The sequence below is a fragment of the Bos grunniens genome, chromosome X, assembly GCF_055505025.1.
Source record: "Bos grunniens cultivar Pamir isolate PY7600 chromosome X, Bosgru_T2T1.0, whole genome shotgun sequence".
NCBI classification, from domain to species: Eukaryota; Metazoa; Chordata; class Mammalia; order Artiodactyla; family Bovidae; genus Bos; species Bos grunniens.
This window is the reverse complement of record NC_141194.1, coordinates 16,786,144-16,805,719: the sequence shown is the minus strand read 5'-3', so window position 1 is coordinate 16,805,719 and position 19,576 is coordinate 16,786,144. Positions and strand designations below refer to the sequence as shown.

General features: G+C 46.5%; 1 protein-coding gene across 15 annotated transcripts in view; it reads left to right on the top strand.

Annotated features, from left to right (window-relative positions):
* The window catches only part of MAP7D2 (MAP7 domain containing 2), a 101,698-nt gene that overhangs the window by 41,391 nt on the left and 40,731 nt on the right, over positions 1-19,576 (top strand). For all 15 annotated transcript variants that reach the window (XM_086387461.1, XM_086387465.1, XM_086387458.1 and 12 more), the window contains exons 2-3: positions 11,532-11,609; positions 13,028-13,191. In XM_086387461.1, coding sequence (XP_086243587.1) covers positions 11,532-11,609; positions 13,028-13,191 — 242 coding nt within the window. The remainder of the gene's footprint in view (positions 1-11,531; positions 11,610-13,027; positions 13,192-19,576) is intronic.

The following is a 19,576-nucleotide window of genomic DNA, read 5'->3' as shown; positions in this document are numbered from 1 at the left end:
TCCTCTCACCTTCCATGAATTCCACCTCTCACTCACATCTTTCTTTGGTCTTTAGCTGCAGGTGGTATTTGAGGTAGTGGTTTGGGCCATCCTGGAGAGTGTAATTGGTTTCCTGAGAATCTCCTATATGTACATGATGTATATATTTAATAAACTTCTGCCTAGGGCATGCCTGGTGGCCTAGTGTTTAAGAATCAGCTTGCTAATGCAGGGGACGTGAGTTTGATCCTGGGTTCTGAAAGATCCCACATGCCAAGGGGCAACTAAGCCTGTGCACCACAAATACTGAACCAGTGCTCTAGAGAGCCCTTGAGCCGCAACTACTGAAGCCTGCGTGCCCTGGAGCCTGTGTTCCACAAGAAAAGCCACCGCAATGAGAAGTGCATGCACAAAGACCCAGCACAACCAAAAATAAATAAATCTTAAAAAAAGTGCCATCTGTATTACAGGAGGTCCCAGCCAAGAACTCAGAAGGGTAGAGGGGAAATTATGCAGGTTTCATTTAGCTAGCAAGTCATATTGCAAACAGTGGGTCCTTTTGAAATGACACAAATGTGTATTAAATTTATTGTAGAAACACAGGAGTCCAGGTGCCTCCCAGATGAGGAGCCAGCGTAGGAGGGAAGCTTCTGCACTGCAGTGCTCAGTAGATCATTAATCGAGTTGAATTTTTCTAGCTGCTCGTTGTCTTCTTTTAGCTACCTTTGACTTTGTCCACCTCACCTTTCAAATGAATTGTTGGCTCAGCAGAGGAGAGGAAATCTTAGAATGTAAACTGGGACCTTGTGGAAAGTTGCGGCAGGTCTCTTGGGGCAATTTTGTGGGGTTCATGGGGAGACGGAAGTGCGCAGAGCTTCAGATTCCATGGTCTGGGGCCTGGACCCAGTGCATGACTGCCACGACTTGTTTGGTCTGTGTTCTCGTATATCATCAGGGGAAGGGAGCCAACTGTGGCTCCTCCTGCTGCCAAGCATTTTCACAGCACCCCCACCCCCAACACACACTGTAACCTTGGGAAGTAGGTAGCAATGATCCTGATTTATATAGAAGAGGAGCCCGAAGCTCTGAGAGGTGAAGGGATTACTCAGGGTCCCTTGGCTGGGGCACTATTGGAAGGGCCACTAGCTGGAACCTGGAAGAAGCCCCCAGGACTGAGCTCCATATGAATGGGGAAGTGATACAAATGGCAATAGCTCCTCTGACGGCTGTAGAAGAGCCAGGCCTTTTGGACAATGAGTAGCTGAGATCTGGTGTAGGGTGGAGACAGTTAAAGGCGTGAAAAAGGCAGGTAACAAGACCCTGGAAGAGAAGGTGTCAAGGCAGAGTCTTGAACTGGCTGAATCACCACGTGCTCTTTAAGAGCCCTGCAGCTTGAGCCAGTCCCTGGGCCTTTGCTGGTGTCTTCAGTTCCACACCAGCCCTGCTGAGGCTCACCTCCTGTCTCCCACACTGCCCTTGGAGCTCCCTCACCGCTTCATGGAGCCACACTGAGAATGCAGTTGCCTGGGAGATCCAGGCCTGTTCTTTGCAGCCTTGAGCACTACTGATATATGGCAGGTCAGCCAGCACTGAATTTTGTCTTTTCTATGTGTTGTTGCAGTTGTTGTAGTGTTAGGAATAGGTGTCTTACACTAAAGTGCACACCTTTAAAGTGTACCATCAGGTAAATTTTAACCAGTGCATACATTTTCTTGCCCCAGTCCCCTCTCCCCCTCAATTAGCACAGTAGTCCTCCAACAGTCAAGGGCTCAGCCTGCCAGGGAGGCCGTGGGGGCAAGCTGCAGACACCGTAGATTTGAAAGAAGGGTTTAAAGATCAAGGGAATCGGGGACTTGTTCTGGACTGTATAGTAGTAGCCTTGCCACCTCCTTTGTGAATCCTGGTAGGAACAGCTACTCAGTTTCTGCACACCTAGATCCCTAGGTCAGTGCTCTTTCCTCCAGGTGGCCTTCCCTCTCACTATTGAGTTGATGCCCATCAGCTTGGGACTCAGCCAGATTGGCCTCAAATCCAAGGTCTGCCACTTAGCAGCTGTGACTTTGGACAGAAGTCTTAACCCCTGGGGAGAGTCTCACTTTCTCCATCTTGGAGCACACGGTGCCAGGCAGGAGATACGTGCTTAATAAATGGTACCTTTAGAAGAAGCCAGGCTAGCCTGTGAACCTGTGTACAGTTGGTCACACTGGGTGCAGTTGAACTTTATAACTTGGTGTGGTGTGTTTTCCTGTGGTTATGGGAGCCTGAGTTGCTGTGGCAGGAGTTCTAGGCTGGCTGCTTACATGTGTGTGAGTATAACTAGGCAATCTACTGTTGAGATGGTGAAGAACAGCATCATCACATACCACCTTCACAATTAGTGTTTGTGAAATGTCATCTGTGTATTCTTTTTTTAGTAGGAAGTTACTTGTCCTACTAGGGATAAGATCTAATTTCTGCTGAGTTACCAGAAGGAGAATGCCAGCATGTGTAGACACAAGTAATGGTTGGTGACTGAGATATCAAAGGCATGTATACATGTTCCCAGTATAATTTTTATAGGAAAGGAACGCTCACTGTGGTTTTAGACTGGCAGCATAGTACATACTCTGTCTCATCAGCTCTGTTAGGAAAGGTAGTATGGTTGGTCCTGTGGGCAGGAGTCCTCATTAACGGAAGAGGGAGAGCTGTAACTAGGAACAGGCAGGCTAGCGTGGGCAACACAGACTAGCTGAATTTGCTGTGCTCCCGCTGTGTCCTGGGTATGGTTAGTCAGCGCTTGTGAGCTGTCATTGCATCCTCATTGTAAGAGAGGCGCTACTGTTTCCCCATCTTACAGAAGAGGAAACTTAGGGCAGTTGCTGTAGGACTTGGCTGTTGTGCCTTCCTTCTTCCAGTAAGCCTAGCAGATCGGTGTGGATTGGTGACGATTCTGTACCAGATTCCTGGTTCCAGGGCAAGAATGATGTGATCTGAGATCCATTATTGTTTGACCTTTATGTCAAAGTGCTATACTCTTTGTGATTGCTTGGACTTGACCCAATTCTACACTTTAAAAAGCAAAAAAACTGGCCCTTCTCTTAGCTGTGCAGTTGTGATTTAAGAAATTCATTTAGGAAGCATTTAAGTCATTTAGTAATACTCTTACAACATTTACATTTTGGGGGAAAATTTAATTTAGTTGTTTTAAAGGAAACTGCTAGAAATTTAGCATATTTTATAAAAACATAATAGCAGTGTAAATTTGTATATATTCTTATTTCTTATATTCTCTATTTCCCCACTTTTCAAGGACTTTTTGGTATCTCTATACATTTTTTAAAAATGTGTTTTGATACCTGGATATGTATACCTCCATGCTATAGTAGTCAATAGCTATTGAACATAAATGCTAGTTCCAGGCCTGCCTCTTTTTGAAGTATTAATATAAATTATGACATCATCCTTGAAAGAGTCACATTGGAAGTAACAAATTCGGTGGCAACAGTGTAATACAGACTTTTTCACTGCAGTGAAAAGAGAATTTAAGCCAATTCAGAAGGTTATAGCTGGTAAGGAATAGAGTAGATCAGTGGTTCTAAAAGGAGACCTGATCACCTGGAAATTGTTAGCAATTGTGGGGGAAGCTGCCTTCCTTTCTTTACCTTTGAATTTCCTGAACAGATCCAGCAAAATAATGGCTACAAAGATATTTTAAAATGTTCCTCGTTTTTATAGACACTTCTGATACTTGGTTTAATGCTCTACAAATGGGGAGGTTTCCATCAAAGGGACATAATATTCACGGCCCCTTATTTAGGAACTATTTGAGTACCATGTGCAAGGTCTTGGGGCTTAGAGGGCAAGGGCAGATGCACAGGCACAGAGAGTAGCGTGGGGGCAGTAACAGCCATGGCAGACTCTGTGCAGGAGGGTGCAGGCAGACGGCCGATTGTTCCTTCTGCAGACATGATTGGGGACCCACTCTTTGAGCCCCACACTTAGCTGGGCTCTGGACATCCAGAGAGGAGCTGGAGGCAGGGCCTTGCCCTGTAGAATCAGCCTAGTCTAGTAGAACAGCAGCTCTTAAGGTGTGGGCCTTGGACACCCTTCTCTGGTGGGCCCTAGGCCCACTCCATGAAACTCTGGGAGTGCCGTCCAGCACTCTGGGTTCACAAGCCCTCCAGGTGGTTCCAACCCGCGCTGCAGTGGGAAGAGCAGCAGGCTAGGAGCAGTGTCAGTCCTTCTGAACAGAAGCATCACACGGGAGCTCTTAGAGCACCAGCACCCTGGCCACACCTGAGCCGACAGGGCCAGTCTCTGGGAGGGAGGCACAGGCACCCATAATTGTTAGAGCTCCCCAGGTGATGGCCTGTGTGACCACAGGTGAGGACCAGTGGTCTCCATGACCTGAGACAGATCATCACCGAGTTGTTGGTGCGTCCCTGCCTGCCAGTCCACAGAGGGGTGGGCGCCCCACAGGAGGGGCTGGCAGACACGGGGCTTCCTATTTGATGAGCTCTTCATTCCTGAGTCCCGTCCTTTTGTCTGGTCATTGTAATTGCACAGACGTGAGCTGTGATTAGGAAGATTACTTTAAAATTCATTTAATGCAGTCAATTTTTAAAAGTCGAACACAGCTGGCTTCACTTAAAAACTTTGCATTTCGATAATGGTTATTACATACCATGAATAATTGACTAATATCAGCTCATTGATATTCTAGGGAGAGAGTGCCTGAGGCTAATAAAATACATTTTTAAATTAGTTTTTTAAAATGTCTTGCCACAGCCCAAGGATAATGGGAAGTTACTTTAAGCAAGAACAGGTCAGTGAAGTATGAAATTTTATGCCCTTCTGTTCACATAAAATAGTCGTTTGTCTGCTCAGGATCCCTGTTTGATTCTTATTTCCTCTAGGGGTGAATTACCCAGGAAAACGCCTCAGTTTCACGGACACACTACCTGAGTGTCCTCACCCCAGGAAGCATTACTGCATTGAGAATGAGGCAGAGGTGACTCTGGCAGGGCTGCCCCTTGTCCTTCTGGGAAGGTGTCATCTGCTCCCTCTTTGTCTTTGGGTCCCTCCCAGGGTTTTACACTTCAGCAAATGGTCTACAGTCCACGGGGTCACAAAGAGTCAGACACAACTGAGCGGCTAAACTACATTTTAGAAAGCTTTGTACTTTGAGGTTATTGCAGATTCACATGCAGCTGTAGCAGTACTGCAGAGAGGTCCCATGGACCCACCACTCAGTTTCCCCTGTGGCACTAACGCTGAACAGCAGGGAGAGACGAGAAAGCCTTCCTCAGCGATCAGTGCAAAGAAACAGAGGAAAACAACAGAATGCGAAAGACCAGAGATGGCTTCAAGAAAATTAGAGATACCAAGGGAACATTTCATGCAAAGATGGGCTCAATAAAGGACAGAAATGGTATGGACCTAACAGAAGCAGAAGATATTAAGAAGAGGTGGCAAGAATACACAGGAGAACTGTACAAAAATGATCTTAATGACCCAGATAACCACGATGGTATGATCACTCACCTAATCCGGACATCCTAGAGTGTGAAATCAAGTGGGCCTTAGGAACCATCACTATGAACAAAGCTAGTGGAGGTGATGGAATTCCAGTTGAGCTATTTCAAATCCTGGAAGATGATGCTGTGAAAGTGCTGCACTCAATATGCCAGCAAACTTGGAAAACTCAGCAGTGGCGACAGGACTGGAAAAGGTTACTTTTCATTCCAATCCCAAAGAAAGGCAATGCCAAAGAATGCTCAAACTACTGCACAATTGCACTCATCTCACACGCTAGTAAAGTAATGCTCAAAATGCTCCAAGCCAGGCTTCAACAGTACATGAATCGTGAACTTCCAGACGTTCAAGCTGGTTTTAGAAAAGGCAGAGGAACCAGAGATCAAATTGCCAGCACATCTGCTGGATCATTGAAAAAGCAAGAGAGTTTCAGAAGAATATCTACTTCTGCTTTATTGACTATGCCAAAGCCTTTGACTGTGTGGATCACAACAAACTGGAAGATTCTTAAAGATATGGGAATACCAGACCACATTACCTACCTCCTGAGAAATCTGTATGCAGGTCAAGAAGCAACATTTAGAACCGGACATGGAAAAACAGACTGGTTCCAAATTGGGAAAGGAGTACGCCAGGGCTTTATATTGTCATCCTGCTTATTTAACTTATACGCAGAGTACATCATGTGAAATGCCAGGCTGGATGAAGCACAAGCTGGAATCAAGATTGCAGGGAGAAATATCAACAACCTCAGATATGCAAATGCTGCTGCTGCTGCTGCTAAGTCGCCTTAGTCGTGTCCAACTCTGTGTGACCCCATAGACGGCAGCCCACCAGGCTCTCCCGTCCCTGGGATTCCCCAGGCAAGAACACTGGAGTGGGTTGCCATGTCCTTCTCCAGTGCATGAAAGTGAAAAGTGAAAGTGAAGTCGCTCAGTGGTGTGCGACTCTTAGCGACCCCATGGACTGCAGCCTACCAGGCTCCTCTGTCCGTGGGATTTTCCAGGCAAGAGTACTGGAGTGGGGTGCCATTGCCTTCTCCAACATGCAGATGCCAACACCCTTATGACAGAAAGCAAAGAGGAACTAAAGAGCCTCCTGATGAAAATGAAAGAGGAGAGTGAAAAAACTGGCTGAAAATTCAACATTCAAAAAACAAAGATCATGGCATCCCGTCCCACCACTTCATGGGGTGTCCCATCACTTCCAAATAGATGGGGAAACAATGGAATCAGTGACAGACTTATTTTCTTGGGCTCCAAAATCACTGCAGATGGTGACTGCAGCCATGAAATTAAGACACTTGCTCCTTGGAAGAAAAGCTGTGACCAACCTAGACAGCATATTAAAAAGCAGAGACATTACTTTGCCAACAAAGGTCCGTCTAGTCACAGCTATGCTTTTTTCAGTAGTCATGTGTGGATGTGAGAGTTGGACCATAAAGAAAGCTGAGCTCTGAAAATTTGATGCTTTTAAACTATGGTGTTGGAGAAGACTCTTGAGAGTCCCTTGGACTGCAGGGAGATCCAGCCAGTCCATCCTAAAGGAAATCAGTCCTGAATATTCATTGGAAGACTGATGGTGAAGCTGAAACTCCAATACTTTGGCCACCTGATGCGAAGAACTGACTCATTGGAAAAAACCCTGATGCTGGGAAAGATTGAAGGTGGGAGAAGGGGACAACAGAAGATGAGATGGTTGGATGGCATCACCAACTCAATGGACATGAGTTTGAGCAAGCTCCAGGAGTTAGTGATGGACAGGGAAGCCTGGCGTGCTGCAGTCCATGAGGTCACAAAGAGTCAGACACAACTGAGCAACTGAACTGAACTAACTCTCAGTGCAATAGTAGCTCTCAAAGCTAGGGTTGCTAACCCTGGCTCAAGTCATCACTGCCAATGCAGGAGACTCAGCTTTGGTCCCTGGGTTGGGAAGATCCTCTGGAGAAGGGAGTGGCAACCCACTCCAGTATTCTTGCCTGGGAAAGCCCAGGAACAGAGGAGCCTGGCGGACTTCAGTCCATGAGTTCACAAGGAGTTGCACACAACTAAGCAACTGAACACACACACACACACACACACACCCCCACACACACACCCCCACCCACCCACCCATACCCATGTCTTTAGTGGAAGTCTCCTGGTGGTGTTAGCATTCATATATTAAGGTCACTTGCTCTGGGCCTGTGAATCATAGTCTACCTCGACTTCTCAGGCTGTGTTGCTGCAGCGATGCTAACTGGTCAGGTCCACGCCCCCAGACACATAGGGGCTGTCTGCTTTGTGCTGTACCCCTTCATCCTTCGGGTAGAACCTCTTGGCAGAGGTCCCCAGAGGTTCATCAGGGATCATGAGGTGGAAATGGAGATATAATTATTTGGCTTCTCCTCAAATGGATATTCTAGAAATGATTGCTTGACAGTTCTTTTAATCAGGAGAGGCAGATGCTATGTAGAAGAATATGCCTTACCACAGTCTTACTCACCTAGCAAAACTCAACCTTGATTGGACGCTGAATTCTTCTTCATTTGTGTGTGTCCCAGGGCAGTTACGTGTGAATCACGAGAGTGAGCCTTGAGGTTCCTGGTTCACTGTTTTTCAGTATGGTGGCTGACAGCCTCATGTGGCTAGTGAGTGCCTGAAACAGGCCCAGTGTGATGGAGGAACAGAATTGTTCATTGCATTTAATCTTTATTATCTTAAACAGAGAAGAATGGCTTGTCACTGCCATGTGAGAGCGCATAGAGATTCTAGGTTACCCACCTTGGACTGAGTCATTTCCTCCCCCTCAGTGGGGCCCAAGCAAAATTCCGTGGCACGGCTGCCCCCGGGGTCATCAGGCTATCCCCTTTCCCCACGCAGCATCCAAACATTTCCAAACCATCAGTTTGAAGAGGAAGCAAATACTTAGCACATCTGTTCACAGCTGGCCAGTGCCCAGCTCACAGTAGTACTTAATCAGTACTTCTCTAATGAGTTGGTCTTGCACTTCTCTCCGAATTTGCATACGCATTCTTGGGACAAGGATGGAACTTGTTCCTTGTGTATGATAGAGTCTCAGAAAGCCACGAAGCATTCGTTCATCAGTGCTGAGATCGAGCTATTACGTTTCCTCTTTTGCCACATGAGAAAGCAGTGATTAAGAGTGTGAGTCCTGGAGTCAGGTTCTTAGGTTGGAATCTGCATCTCCACTTTCTGATGGTGTAACCTTGAACAAGTTAACCTCTGTGTACCTTTTTTGTACCTGTAAGATGAGGGTCATAATAGTACGTCTGTCATCATGGGGTGATTGGGCCAAGTAAATTCAAGCAGTGGACTTGTTTCGTACATTGTAGCCTCCTGTTATGACGAAGCAGGTCATGACTATGAGCCTGATAATGAAGATTTTCTGAAAAATAATTTGAGGGTGTGACTCTTACAAGTGCCCACAAGGGGGCAGCCTAAACTCATGCATATCTCTGCAACAGCCATCCTTCTGTTGGTAAAGCCTTAAGGTATCATGGCCAATTTCAAATGTGCTTGGCCTTTTCCCCTCAGTTTTTCCTCTTTTTCTTCTGTTCAAAGAACACTTTCAGTGGTTCTCAGTCTGCATCTTAGATCTGGAGGGTGACAGGTCATGCCTGAGCTGTTAAATAGAAGTGGTGCTGTTGCCAGCATCTGTCCAGGGGTTGTTGGCTTCTCTTTGTAGCTTTTCACACAGAACAAATCCTTATTAATCAAGTGCTTAAGGTAGAGACTAGAGCTTGAATGTTTAAAGGATCATCATGGAGAAATCTGGCTTTCTCTGCCCTCTACCCTACCACTGACCACATTCCTGTCTTTGAGTGTTGTGTGTGCACCTTGAGGCTTGTGGGGGTAGGATGTGGCCCAAGCGGGTTGACCCAGAGATGCAGATCTGCCCTTGGCTCAGTAGGCCCTCACTCCCTGCAGGGAGACAGTGCCCTACAGCTAAGCAGAATGAAATTAGGGTTCTGCAAGCAATGTGAGAGCACAGAGCTTCACGGATCTGGGAAACTGTGGGCTCTTGAAGGTGGGTGGAGTTCATACAAGTTCAGGGGATGTAAGGGAAAGGGGTCAGACTGGGAGAGCAGCACTGATGAGCTGAGAAGTTGGGCGTTTAAATTCTTGATGCTGTTCGTGTCATTGGTACCATCATAGTTCAGTTCAGTTTCTCGGTTGTGTCTGACTCTTTAACAACCCCATGGACCGCAGCACGCCAGGCTTCCCTGTCCTTTACCAACTCCCGGAGCTTGCTCAAACTCATGTCTATCAAGTCGGTGATGCCATTAATCATTAATCGTAATGATTAAGAGTTGACAAAAACCAAATGAACTTATTTACAAAACAGAAATAAACTCCAGACATAGAAAACAAACTTATCATTACTAAAAGAGGAAAGGGGGATAGAGATAAAATAGGAGTTTGTGATTAACATACATGCACTACTATATATAAAATAGATAATCAGCAAGGACCTACTGTATAGCACAAGGAACTATATTCAGTATCTTGTAATAACCTATAGTAGAAAAGAATATGAAGCAATATATATATGTGTGTATGTACGTGTATAACTGAACCACTTTGCTGTACACCTGAAAGTGACACACAACACTGGAAGGTAACTATACTTCAATTTTTTTTTTTTAATGGGAAGTGGCACTTGAGTTGATTTTCCAAGACTTCTCTCTTGAACTTTAATATCCCTGCTGCATAATCCAGGCTGCAGAATTAGATGGTTGTGGGGAATTGTGACAACCCAGAGCTTATCACATCCATCCTTATCTGCATTCCTGCTGCTGCTCTGCACTCCAAGCCTCCAGGCCCCTCTCCTGGGCAGTAGAAGGCACACCCCTGAAAGGCGCATGCTGTGAAGTCAGCTGTGATATTACCACAGAAGAGACCCAGGCACTGGGCACATCAGTCCGGTTATAGCAGCACTAAAGCCAGTTTCTCCAGAATGTGGTCCTTGACCACTGTGTAAGTAATACTAATAAATGATCAGTAATGATCAGAGCAAGCGCAGTAAATTACTTTTAATCCTAAAACAACCGGGAAGATCATTTCATCTTTGCTTCAGAAAGCCCTTTAGGGTCCTGTACAAGATGAGTGGAGATGTGGAGCTCCTGGGATGTTTCCCGGACATTTTAGGGGGGAATTGCCATTTGTTCCATTTTATTTCTTGTACTGATAATAAAACAAAATGAAATAACAAGTAAACAGAAGTGCATTATATTCCTTCTTTGTGATTCTAAAATGCTAAGATTGACATGTGAGCAAACTTAGTAGAACCAAAATCAAACTTGAGTGTTACTTTTTTCCAGCTCACTCATACATGCCCCTCAGCAGTTGTCTTCTTCCAGAAAGTTGAATGTTCACTAATAATAATAAAAGTAAAAAAGCGAAGTCACTCAGTCGTGTCTGACTCTTTGTGGCCCTGTGGACTGTTAGCCCACCAGGCTCCTCAATCCACGGAATTTTCCAGGCAAGAATATTGGAGTGGGTTGCCATTTCCTTCTCCAGGGATCTTCCCAACCCAGGGATCGAACCTGGGTCTCCCGCATTGCAGGCAAATGCTTTACTGTCTGAGCCACCAGGGAAGCCCTAATAATAACAATAATTTGTGTAATAATCGTGTCTTCTTTTATGCATCTGCCTTCCCCTGTGAGCCGGACCAGGGGAAGCCTGGTAGGCTTTTCTGCATGTTGCCAGGCCTGTCCCTTATTGAGTTTTCTGACTCCTCTGGGACCAGGCCTGGAGCCAGAGAACTAGGAGGAAGGTTAGTTCTCCAGGGCTGGCCTGGGGCCACTTGAGCCCAGTTTGGCGGGTGAGCATGACAGCCACAGCTACCGCTCCTCAACTCTCAGGTCTGGGCCATCCTCCCCTGTGGTAGGGAGTGATGGATCACTTCACTCTGCAGGTGAAGTGATGTTGATGCTGATGTGTGCATGTGTCCAGACCCAGGGTGTGGCCCCAGCGCCCCCTGGCACTCAGAAGATGGGAAGAGTGAAGTCTTTGATCGTGTTTTCTCTCTTGTAGGCATGGAAGGATTTTTAAAATCCGATGAGAGACAACGACTAGCTAAAGAAAGACGAGAAGAAAGAGAAAAATGTCTTGGTAAGTTGTGCACTTTGGCTGTTTAAGTCCAAGGGAGTAGAGATGTGATGGTGTCTTTTCTCAGGACTCTTAGAAATTTGTGACTAAATGAGAAAAGAACTGGGACAGTTGCTAGGTCAATGTGGAAAACTGGGAGCAAACCATCACTACCACTGGTCTGTTCACAGATATTACATAATTCTCAGGGCGGTTGATTTACTCACTGAGCATGTGTTGAAGCTCTGTTACTGGCACTGCACTACGGCTGTGGCTAGGGTGCTGAAGAACAAGAGACATTCTCTGCACACCACCCCCCTCTTCAGGTGACCTCTGCCCAGGGCAGCTGAAGGGCCATCCTTGGAGGAACAGAGGAAATCGACACAGAAGGCCATTTCTATGTTAGGACAGGGAACCAATTGGGAAAGGCTGTCCTATTGGGAAAGGCTGTCCTACCTTGCAGGCTGTGGACAGAAGCATCAGGGCTGTTCCCCACAGGGTGCCTCAGGTAGGTAGAGAGTGGCTTCCCTAGGGCACTGAGACGGAAGAGGAGCTTGTGAATCCTTCTCCTTGACTGCCTCCTCCTGGTCACTTCAGATATTGCATACTCCAGGGAACCTTGGAGAAGGCAATGGCACCCCACTCCAGTACTCTTGCCTGGAAAATCCCATGGACGGAGGAGCCTGGTGGGCTGCCGTCCATGGGGTTGCTAAGATTCGGACACAACTGAGTGACTTCACTTTCACTTTTCACTTTCATGCATTGGAGAAGGAAATGGCAACCTGCTCCAGTGTTCTTGCCTGGAGAATCCCAGGGATGGGGGAGCCTGGTGGGCTGCCGTCTCTGGGGTCGCACAGAGTCGGACACAACTGAAGCGACTTAGCAGCAGCAGCAGCAGGGAACCCTTGCCTGCTTGGCCAGGTGGAGTTAAGGCCCCTTAGTACATGTCTCAAGAAGGAAGGCAGTCCTGTTCATCCTCTTCTGTTTACTCTCACTCAGTTCAGCATCTGGTGTGTGGTGTATATACAGCTAATGTGTCCTGAATGAAGATACCCTGATAGCTCTCATTTCTCAATCCCTGACGTGGCATAGCCATTGGGACAAGTCTGACTTGATGGTGATGACAGACAGAGCTCCCACGTGTAGGGGCAGTGACTCTCTACTTTCCCTGCATTGTCTCATTCGGTCTCCACAACGCTGTGATGTTGTGCATCCCCACCTCACAGAGGAGGAAACTGAGGCAGACAGAAGATGTGGCTAATAGGCCTGGGGTCACCCAGCTAGTGGTAGAGGTGCCAGAACCCTTCCTCTCAGTTACTGCAGCCTACAGTCCCTCTGGGCTCCTTTTTGGGGTTCAGTCTCACTTCTGCATTGTTGGTATTAAGCCAAACGGCATGGGGTGCTCCGGTAATGACACATTTTTTCTGCCTTCCTTCCCCCAGCTGCCCGGGAGCAGCAAATTCTGGAGAAACAGAAGAGAGCCAAGCTCCAGTATGAAAAGCAAATTGAGGAGCGATGGAAGAAGCTGGAAGAGCAGCGGCAGCGAGAGGAGCAGAAGAGGGCGGCTGTGGAGGAGAAGAGGAAGCAGAAGCTCCGGGAGGAGGAGGTGAGGGCTGGCCGGAACAGGAGCAAAGAGACAGATCCATTCAACTTAGCAGTTTATTGCTGTGTGACCTCAGATAAGCTGGTTGGCCTCTCTGGGCCTTAATTTCTTTGTTTCTGAAGTGCAGGGGGTGGACTTGGTGGACTCCAAGACCTCTTTCAGATGTCTTCTCTGATGATAAGACTCAGAGGGGATTATGGGTGGGGACTGAGTGACATCCATCTGGGGGTTACTTGAGGCATCCATGCTTCTGGGGCAGACACGAGGCTGGAGGAAGGGCTGTGAGTGTAGAGGGTAATGTGATCTTGTAGTCACTGCTGGAAAATCAAATAGCCTACCTTCCAATACAAACATGCTAGTCTATTTATATTTTAATGCAGGTCTTGCTTTAATCATCCTTTCTCTCTAGTTATGTTTTAAAAAAGAAATGGAATGTAATTACCTGACAGAGTCCTTTATTACTAAACTCTGAAAGTATATTTAGAAAGCATATTTGGGGTATAGATTTTCTTAACAAGTATATTTTAAGAGTATAATCACAGCCTTGTATCAGGTGATGATCATTTTTTATTCATAAGGTATAGTGACTCATCATTTAGTATGAACAATATAGAGGTTTGTTAATTGCCAGCACTGTAAGATAGAGTGAAAAGTGGAAGTGTTAGTTGCTCAGTCGTGTCTGACTCTTAGCGACCCCGTGGACTGTAGCCCACCAGGCTCTTCTGTCCATGGGATTCTCCAGGCAAAAATACTGGAGTGGGTAGCCATTCCCTTCTCCAGGAGATCTTCCTGACTCAGGGATCAAACCCAGGTCTCCTGCATTGCAGGCAGATTCTTTACCATCTGAGCCACCAGGGAAGCCCATAAGATACAGAGATGTTGGTATAAATTCAGTATTTCTTTTAAATCTCTGAATTATCACTGTCTTTAGCCTTTGGTCTTTTTTTTTTTTTTTAACTTAAAAAACCCCCACAATCATGCACACATACACACAGTTAGAACCATCTTTGGCCACAGCAGACAGGCTTAAGTGGCAACTTCTTTGTTCCTCTTAGCAGATGGAGGCCTGAGGAAAGGTCTTAGTCACAGTTCACTGTTGCTGTCTCAGCCAGATCCCTATGTGCCTTTGTGAGCTCCTGGTGCAAACCCCAGCTCTCCCACTTAAGCAGCCGGCAGCCAAGGCCAAGTCCCACAGCCCCTCTAAGAACTCATTCTTCTCAGCCCAGAACAGAGAGGTGGTCACAGGAGTTAAAGAAGGTGACTTTTGTAAAAGTGCCGGCAAAGCACTAGTGCAGAATAACTGCTCCCTTCACTGACTTCAGCTGACCTTGGCTGAAGCACAGTCAGGAGAGAGCTACCCAGAAAAGATGGTGGCACAGGGTGTGGAGACCAAGAGAAAAGCCACAGTGAGCTGGGCTGTTTCAGTGACCAGGACGGACCTCTCCTTTCCCAGCCTGGGCATTTGTCGTGAGTTGCTGGACTCGCTCGCCCCTTTCTTCCTATACTCCCATCCTTGGCTCACAGCTCCCTGCTCCCTCCACTTCCACTCCTGACCCCTGCAGGACTGCTGATTGCAGGGAATGCTTGTCACTGCTATTTCCAGGACAGGGTGCCTCAGAGACACAGGAGACACTTCCTTAGCCTGCACCACACCTGACAGCACCATACAGGCCCGCCTCTGAGGCATTCTGTACTCTTTTATTTTAATTGAACAACAGTGCCAGAGGCATTTTAAGTCAATCATTTTACATCGGACTCCAGTCTCTTGCAGATGAGGGAATGTCATGCCAGCTGGTTAGTCCTGATGCAGCTGACTTGGTAGTGCTTGTGCTTGGGCTAATTTCCTATTTGCTTTGTCTGCTCCCATTCACCCCTTATGTGATGATGGTAGGCACTGGGGCAGCCTGCCTGCCTGTGGCTGGCAAACACATGCCAAGCTTGCATCCCCTTCTCCTCAGACGCAGCAGCGCAAGACTGAGAGCTGGGCCTCCCATGGGTGCAGAGCAACCTGAGGAAGCAGTAGGCTCCCTGCCCCACCTGCTCCTGTCCTTAGAGCCCCAGGAGACCTCAGTGGAGATCACGGACTCTGCAAATACAGCCTGGTCATCACTGCTCTGCTGGGGCTGAGGTCTGACTGGCATTCTCGTGAGGGATCTTTGGAGGGGATGGATAGCTCTCTGCTGCGGGAGCCTTTCCGAAGGAAAGCCTTTGCATTTACCTCCATGGTTCGCTGGAGATCTTTTGCGAGGGCTGCTCTCTGCTTGGCACGTGGCTGTGGAGACACTCCACAATGCCAGGATTATCTCAGTCCTTTCTGTCAGGGCCCATCTCTGTCAACCAGGGAGAAGTCTCTATAGGAAGATGGTTCACTCCATTTTGCTCCTCTAGTTTGCTAGAAAGTGTGTTCCCCACCAACTCCTGCCTCTCCAGTCTGATGTTAGAAGCTCAGAAAAGGCCTGTTGACTCCTCACCTCCCCACCAGCTCTGCCCTGGCTCCAGGTTCCTAGGGTTGTTGGTCTTGCTATCACTCTTGGTAACACCTCACATCTGTGCAGGTGAGCCCCAGACTTGGCGTGGATACCTCCTCTCTGACACCACAGAAGCTCCCAGAGGTGTCAAAGGCTAGAAGGTAGGCAGGCCTGTCCTAGGGAAGGGGGAGTCTAGTGTCCACTTGGCAGCCTGACCTTGAGCTCATTCTCTTGCTGCAGGCTGCCTTCTCCTCAAGGTGGGTTCTTGAAACCCTTACATGCCACATAGCTCCCAAGCATCAAGCTTCTGGAACGAGAACCTTAACCTCCCTGGGTTAAGGGTGACAGCACAGTATACTCACCTTTCTCCACTCAGGGAAGTATAGTTTCATGACTCGGAACCAACTCCTTGTTCCTCCTGCTAAACAGATAACCAGGAAAGGCCTCTTTCAAAGAGTACCTTCATCTCTGTAAGTTACTTTAACACATCACAACTTCTCATCTTCTTCTTGCTTGATACCTAACAAAACCCACCAGGGTGATTGTAAAAACAAGACCTTTCTGAACTCAACTAAATGAAAACTTCTTAAGATGAGAGCTGGCTGCTCTTAGAGGGCATTGGCTGGCATAGGGCCATGGTGATTACATAGCTTTCCAGCCAGATGTGCATGTCTGTTTCCAGAGAAAAATGCCCTCCACGGAGCCCTGCTTAGGACCATTTGGGGGCTTGTCCCCACTCTATCACTTCCAGAATGCGTGGAGTAAGGGCAACGGGGAAGGCATGTCAGCCCTCTACTCCTGCCTGAGACAGCTGTCTGGGTAACAGTGGCCAGGCCGAGCTCTGCCACAGGCTTTTTATACTGCTTGGCCAACTCAGAGCATCACCCTGGTCGTGGTTCTCCTGTTAAGTTCATCCAGGCATATCTAGGGCCAGACCTCAAGGGGTCAAGGGTAAGTTGCCCTCATTCCTTCCTTCTGCTAAGCCCCACCCGGGAGAGAACATTCTAGGGACAAGAGTCTACGTTGCCCTTTCACCATCCTCTGTTGATGATCAGATGATACTCAGGAGAGCTAGAACTTGGCAGGATTTGCAGTATGCAGCTCTGATATTTATTAATACTGTTCTTCTGATGTGATTGAAGTTTCTCAACATGCTCCCTTGTGCTCAAGCTTTCTTCTAACCAGTGGTTCTCAGTACCATCCCAAGACCACCAGTATCAACATCTCCTGGAAATTTGTCAGAAATGTATTCTCAGGATGTTCACCTTGGACCTGCTGACTCAAACTCTGGCTGTGGGGCACAGCAACTGTGTTTTAACAAGCCCTCCAGGGGATTCTGATGCAAGCTCACTTACGTTTGAGAACCACTGCTCAAAATTGCCATGTTAATAATCCTCCTCATCAAATTTGGATCCAGTTAGCATTGGACTTATTATGCTTGCTATTATCTTATAAATTTGAATGACCTGTAATATAGGTAATATCATCCCCATTTTATAGACAAGGGAACTAATGCCCAAGGATGGCATCAAATGATTTACTCAGAATCATGGGGCTAAAAGATAGCAGGCAGAAGTGGAATTTGAATTCATATCTTCTGACTCTAAATCTAGTATTCTTTACAGTCTTATCACAGGAAGGTTCGAACAGAAAGATCCACACACATACTATGTAATACAGGACCAAATAGGACTAACCTCTAATAAGAGTGAAGTTTTGGTTTGACATGTTTGGAAAAAGCATCATCCCATTCTGACAACTTTGGGTTTTATAAGCCCACTCACCATAGAGCTTGGTTTGTTGTTGTTCAGTTGCTAAGTCACATCTGACTGTGTGACCCCATGGACTGGAGCCTGCCAGGCTCCTCTGTCCATGGGATTTCCCAAGCAAGGATACTGGAGTGGGTTGCCATTTCCTTCTCCAGGGGATCTTCCCAGATCAGGGATCAAACGCACATCTCCCACATTGGCAGTCGAATTTACCACTGAGCCACCAGAGACCTTGGTTATCGCCTATTTTTCATCATCTCCCCCAAAGTGGAAGACACAAAGTGATTGTGTCTTCTCTCAGGGATAATGTCATTTTCATAAGCCTGCTTATGGTTCAAAGGAATTAATCTCTCATGGTAGAGTTTGGAGCAGCTCAGTGGATTGGGGATGGATGACAGATATTTTTTCTAAAGGTAACTTATTGACTCAGGAGTAGGTCTGACTGCGTATGGCATTCCCTTATGGTTATGCCCCTAGATAGCTGTTCAGTGATGTGGCTGGCTGATCAGTCTTGGTGTTCTTAGTTCTCATTAGTGTCCAAATAGATGAGCAACTATCTTGTGAGGTCCTTCTGGCATGTAGGCAGTCTCCCATAACCCACTCAACACTAAATTCACTCTGAGGTGAAAGATTTCAACACTTAGATTAGGTCATTAGTTAAATCAGTTCAGTTCAGTCACTCAGTTGTGTCCCACTCTTTGCGACCCCATGGACTGCAGCACGCCAGGCTTCCCTGTCCATCACCAACTCCCAGAGCTTACTCAAACTCATGTCTATTGAGTTGGTAATGCCATCCAACCATCTCATCCTCTCTGGTCCCCTTCTCCTGCCTTCAGTCTTTCCAAGCATCAGGGTCTTTTCTAATGAGTCAGTTCTTCCCATCAGGTGGCCAAAGTATTGGAGTTTCAGCATCAGTCCTTCCAATAAATATTCAGGACTGATTTCATTTAGAAAAGTTAAATACTTGATGTTAAATCTACATAATGAAATACCATTGAGCTCCAATCTTGAGTGACCAGACTTCAGTCCTCAAATAGTTAAGAAGTTCTAGTTCCTCCAAGCGCCTATCTTTTCTTGTACAAACTGCTGGGACTGACTATGAGAATTTAATGGGCCAGGGTCGTGAGGATAGGATTCTGCCAGGAAATGCACACTCATGATTGTAGAGTCTCAGCCAGAAACTAGTGCACTGTTAATAGCAAATACAAATCTGAGATTTACTGGAGGAAAGAAATACCCTTTCTGCTCATAGGTCCCTGAAGAGGCCATCTTTTAGTGCAGTGCTCTTTGGAGGAAGAATTATGCAGCAGAGTCTGCGATGTGGAGAATGCTCATCTCATTCCTCTGGTATGGACAGAAAGGCAGATCCACGTGCCTCCTAAGGAGCCTTTCCCCACTTCTTAAGTCATAGTCACTCCTTTGGTGCTGCTCTAAATTAATTTTGCTCACTTCTTTATTTAAGCCATGAGAAAATAATATCTTTTGGGTTTGAAGTTCTACTAGATTAGCCCAGCACCTCAGGGTTAGTTTTATGAGGGTGAAAAGGTGTCCACGTAACCGCTTACCCTGCGGACTTTCTCCAGTGGAGGCAGGGAGTGGATTTGGGATTTGCAGTGTCATTGAGGTTGTGGGGAGCACATAATTAGGACAGCTTCACTCTAGTGCCGAGGAGAGATTTGCCAGCAATCAGGCCCAACTTTATGAAAAGAACAGTTGGGTTAGTACAGGGGCATGCTTTTAATAAATGCTCTGTTAGGAGAGAAACCTGGTTGTTGTTTTTATCTTCTGGCTAAAAACTGTTTAGTTCTTCCCCCCTTCCCCCCATCTACATGTGAGAATACATAAATGCTTAATTTTGTAGTCACAAGTTTCCCTATTCTTGTGTCTTTTTAAAGTTTGAAATCTGCAGTATTATCCCCTGAATACTATGTATCATGAGCAGAAAAGTGTTACAATGGAGAACACAGTTAATTCCCCTTTAAGAAGTTCTAAGATGAAAATGGGACCTTGTAAAATAGACTTCAAAGTCATGGTGTATCACCCCAAAAAGTTATGCTTACGGCTACTAAAATTCAAATTATATCTTAATTTCAGTTTGCTCAAATCATAGTGCTGTATGCTTTTCAACTCGAGAGGATACATTTGGTTCTA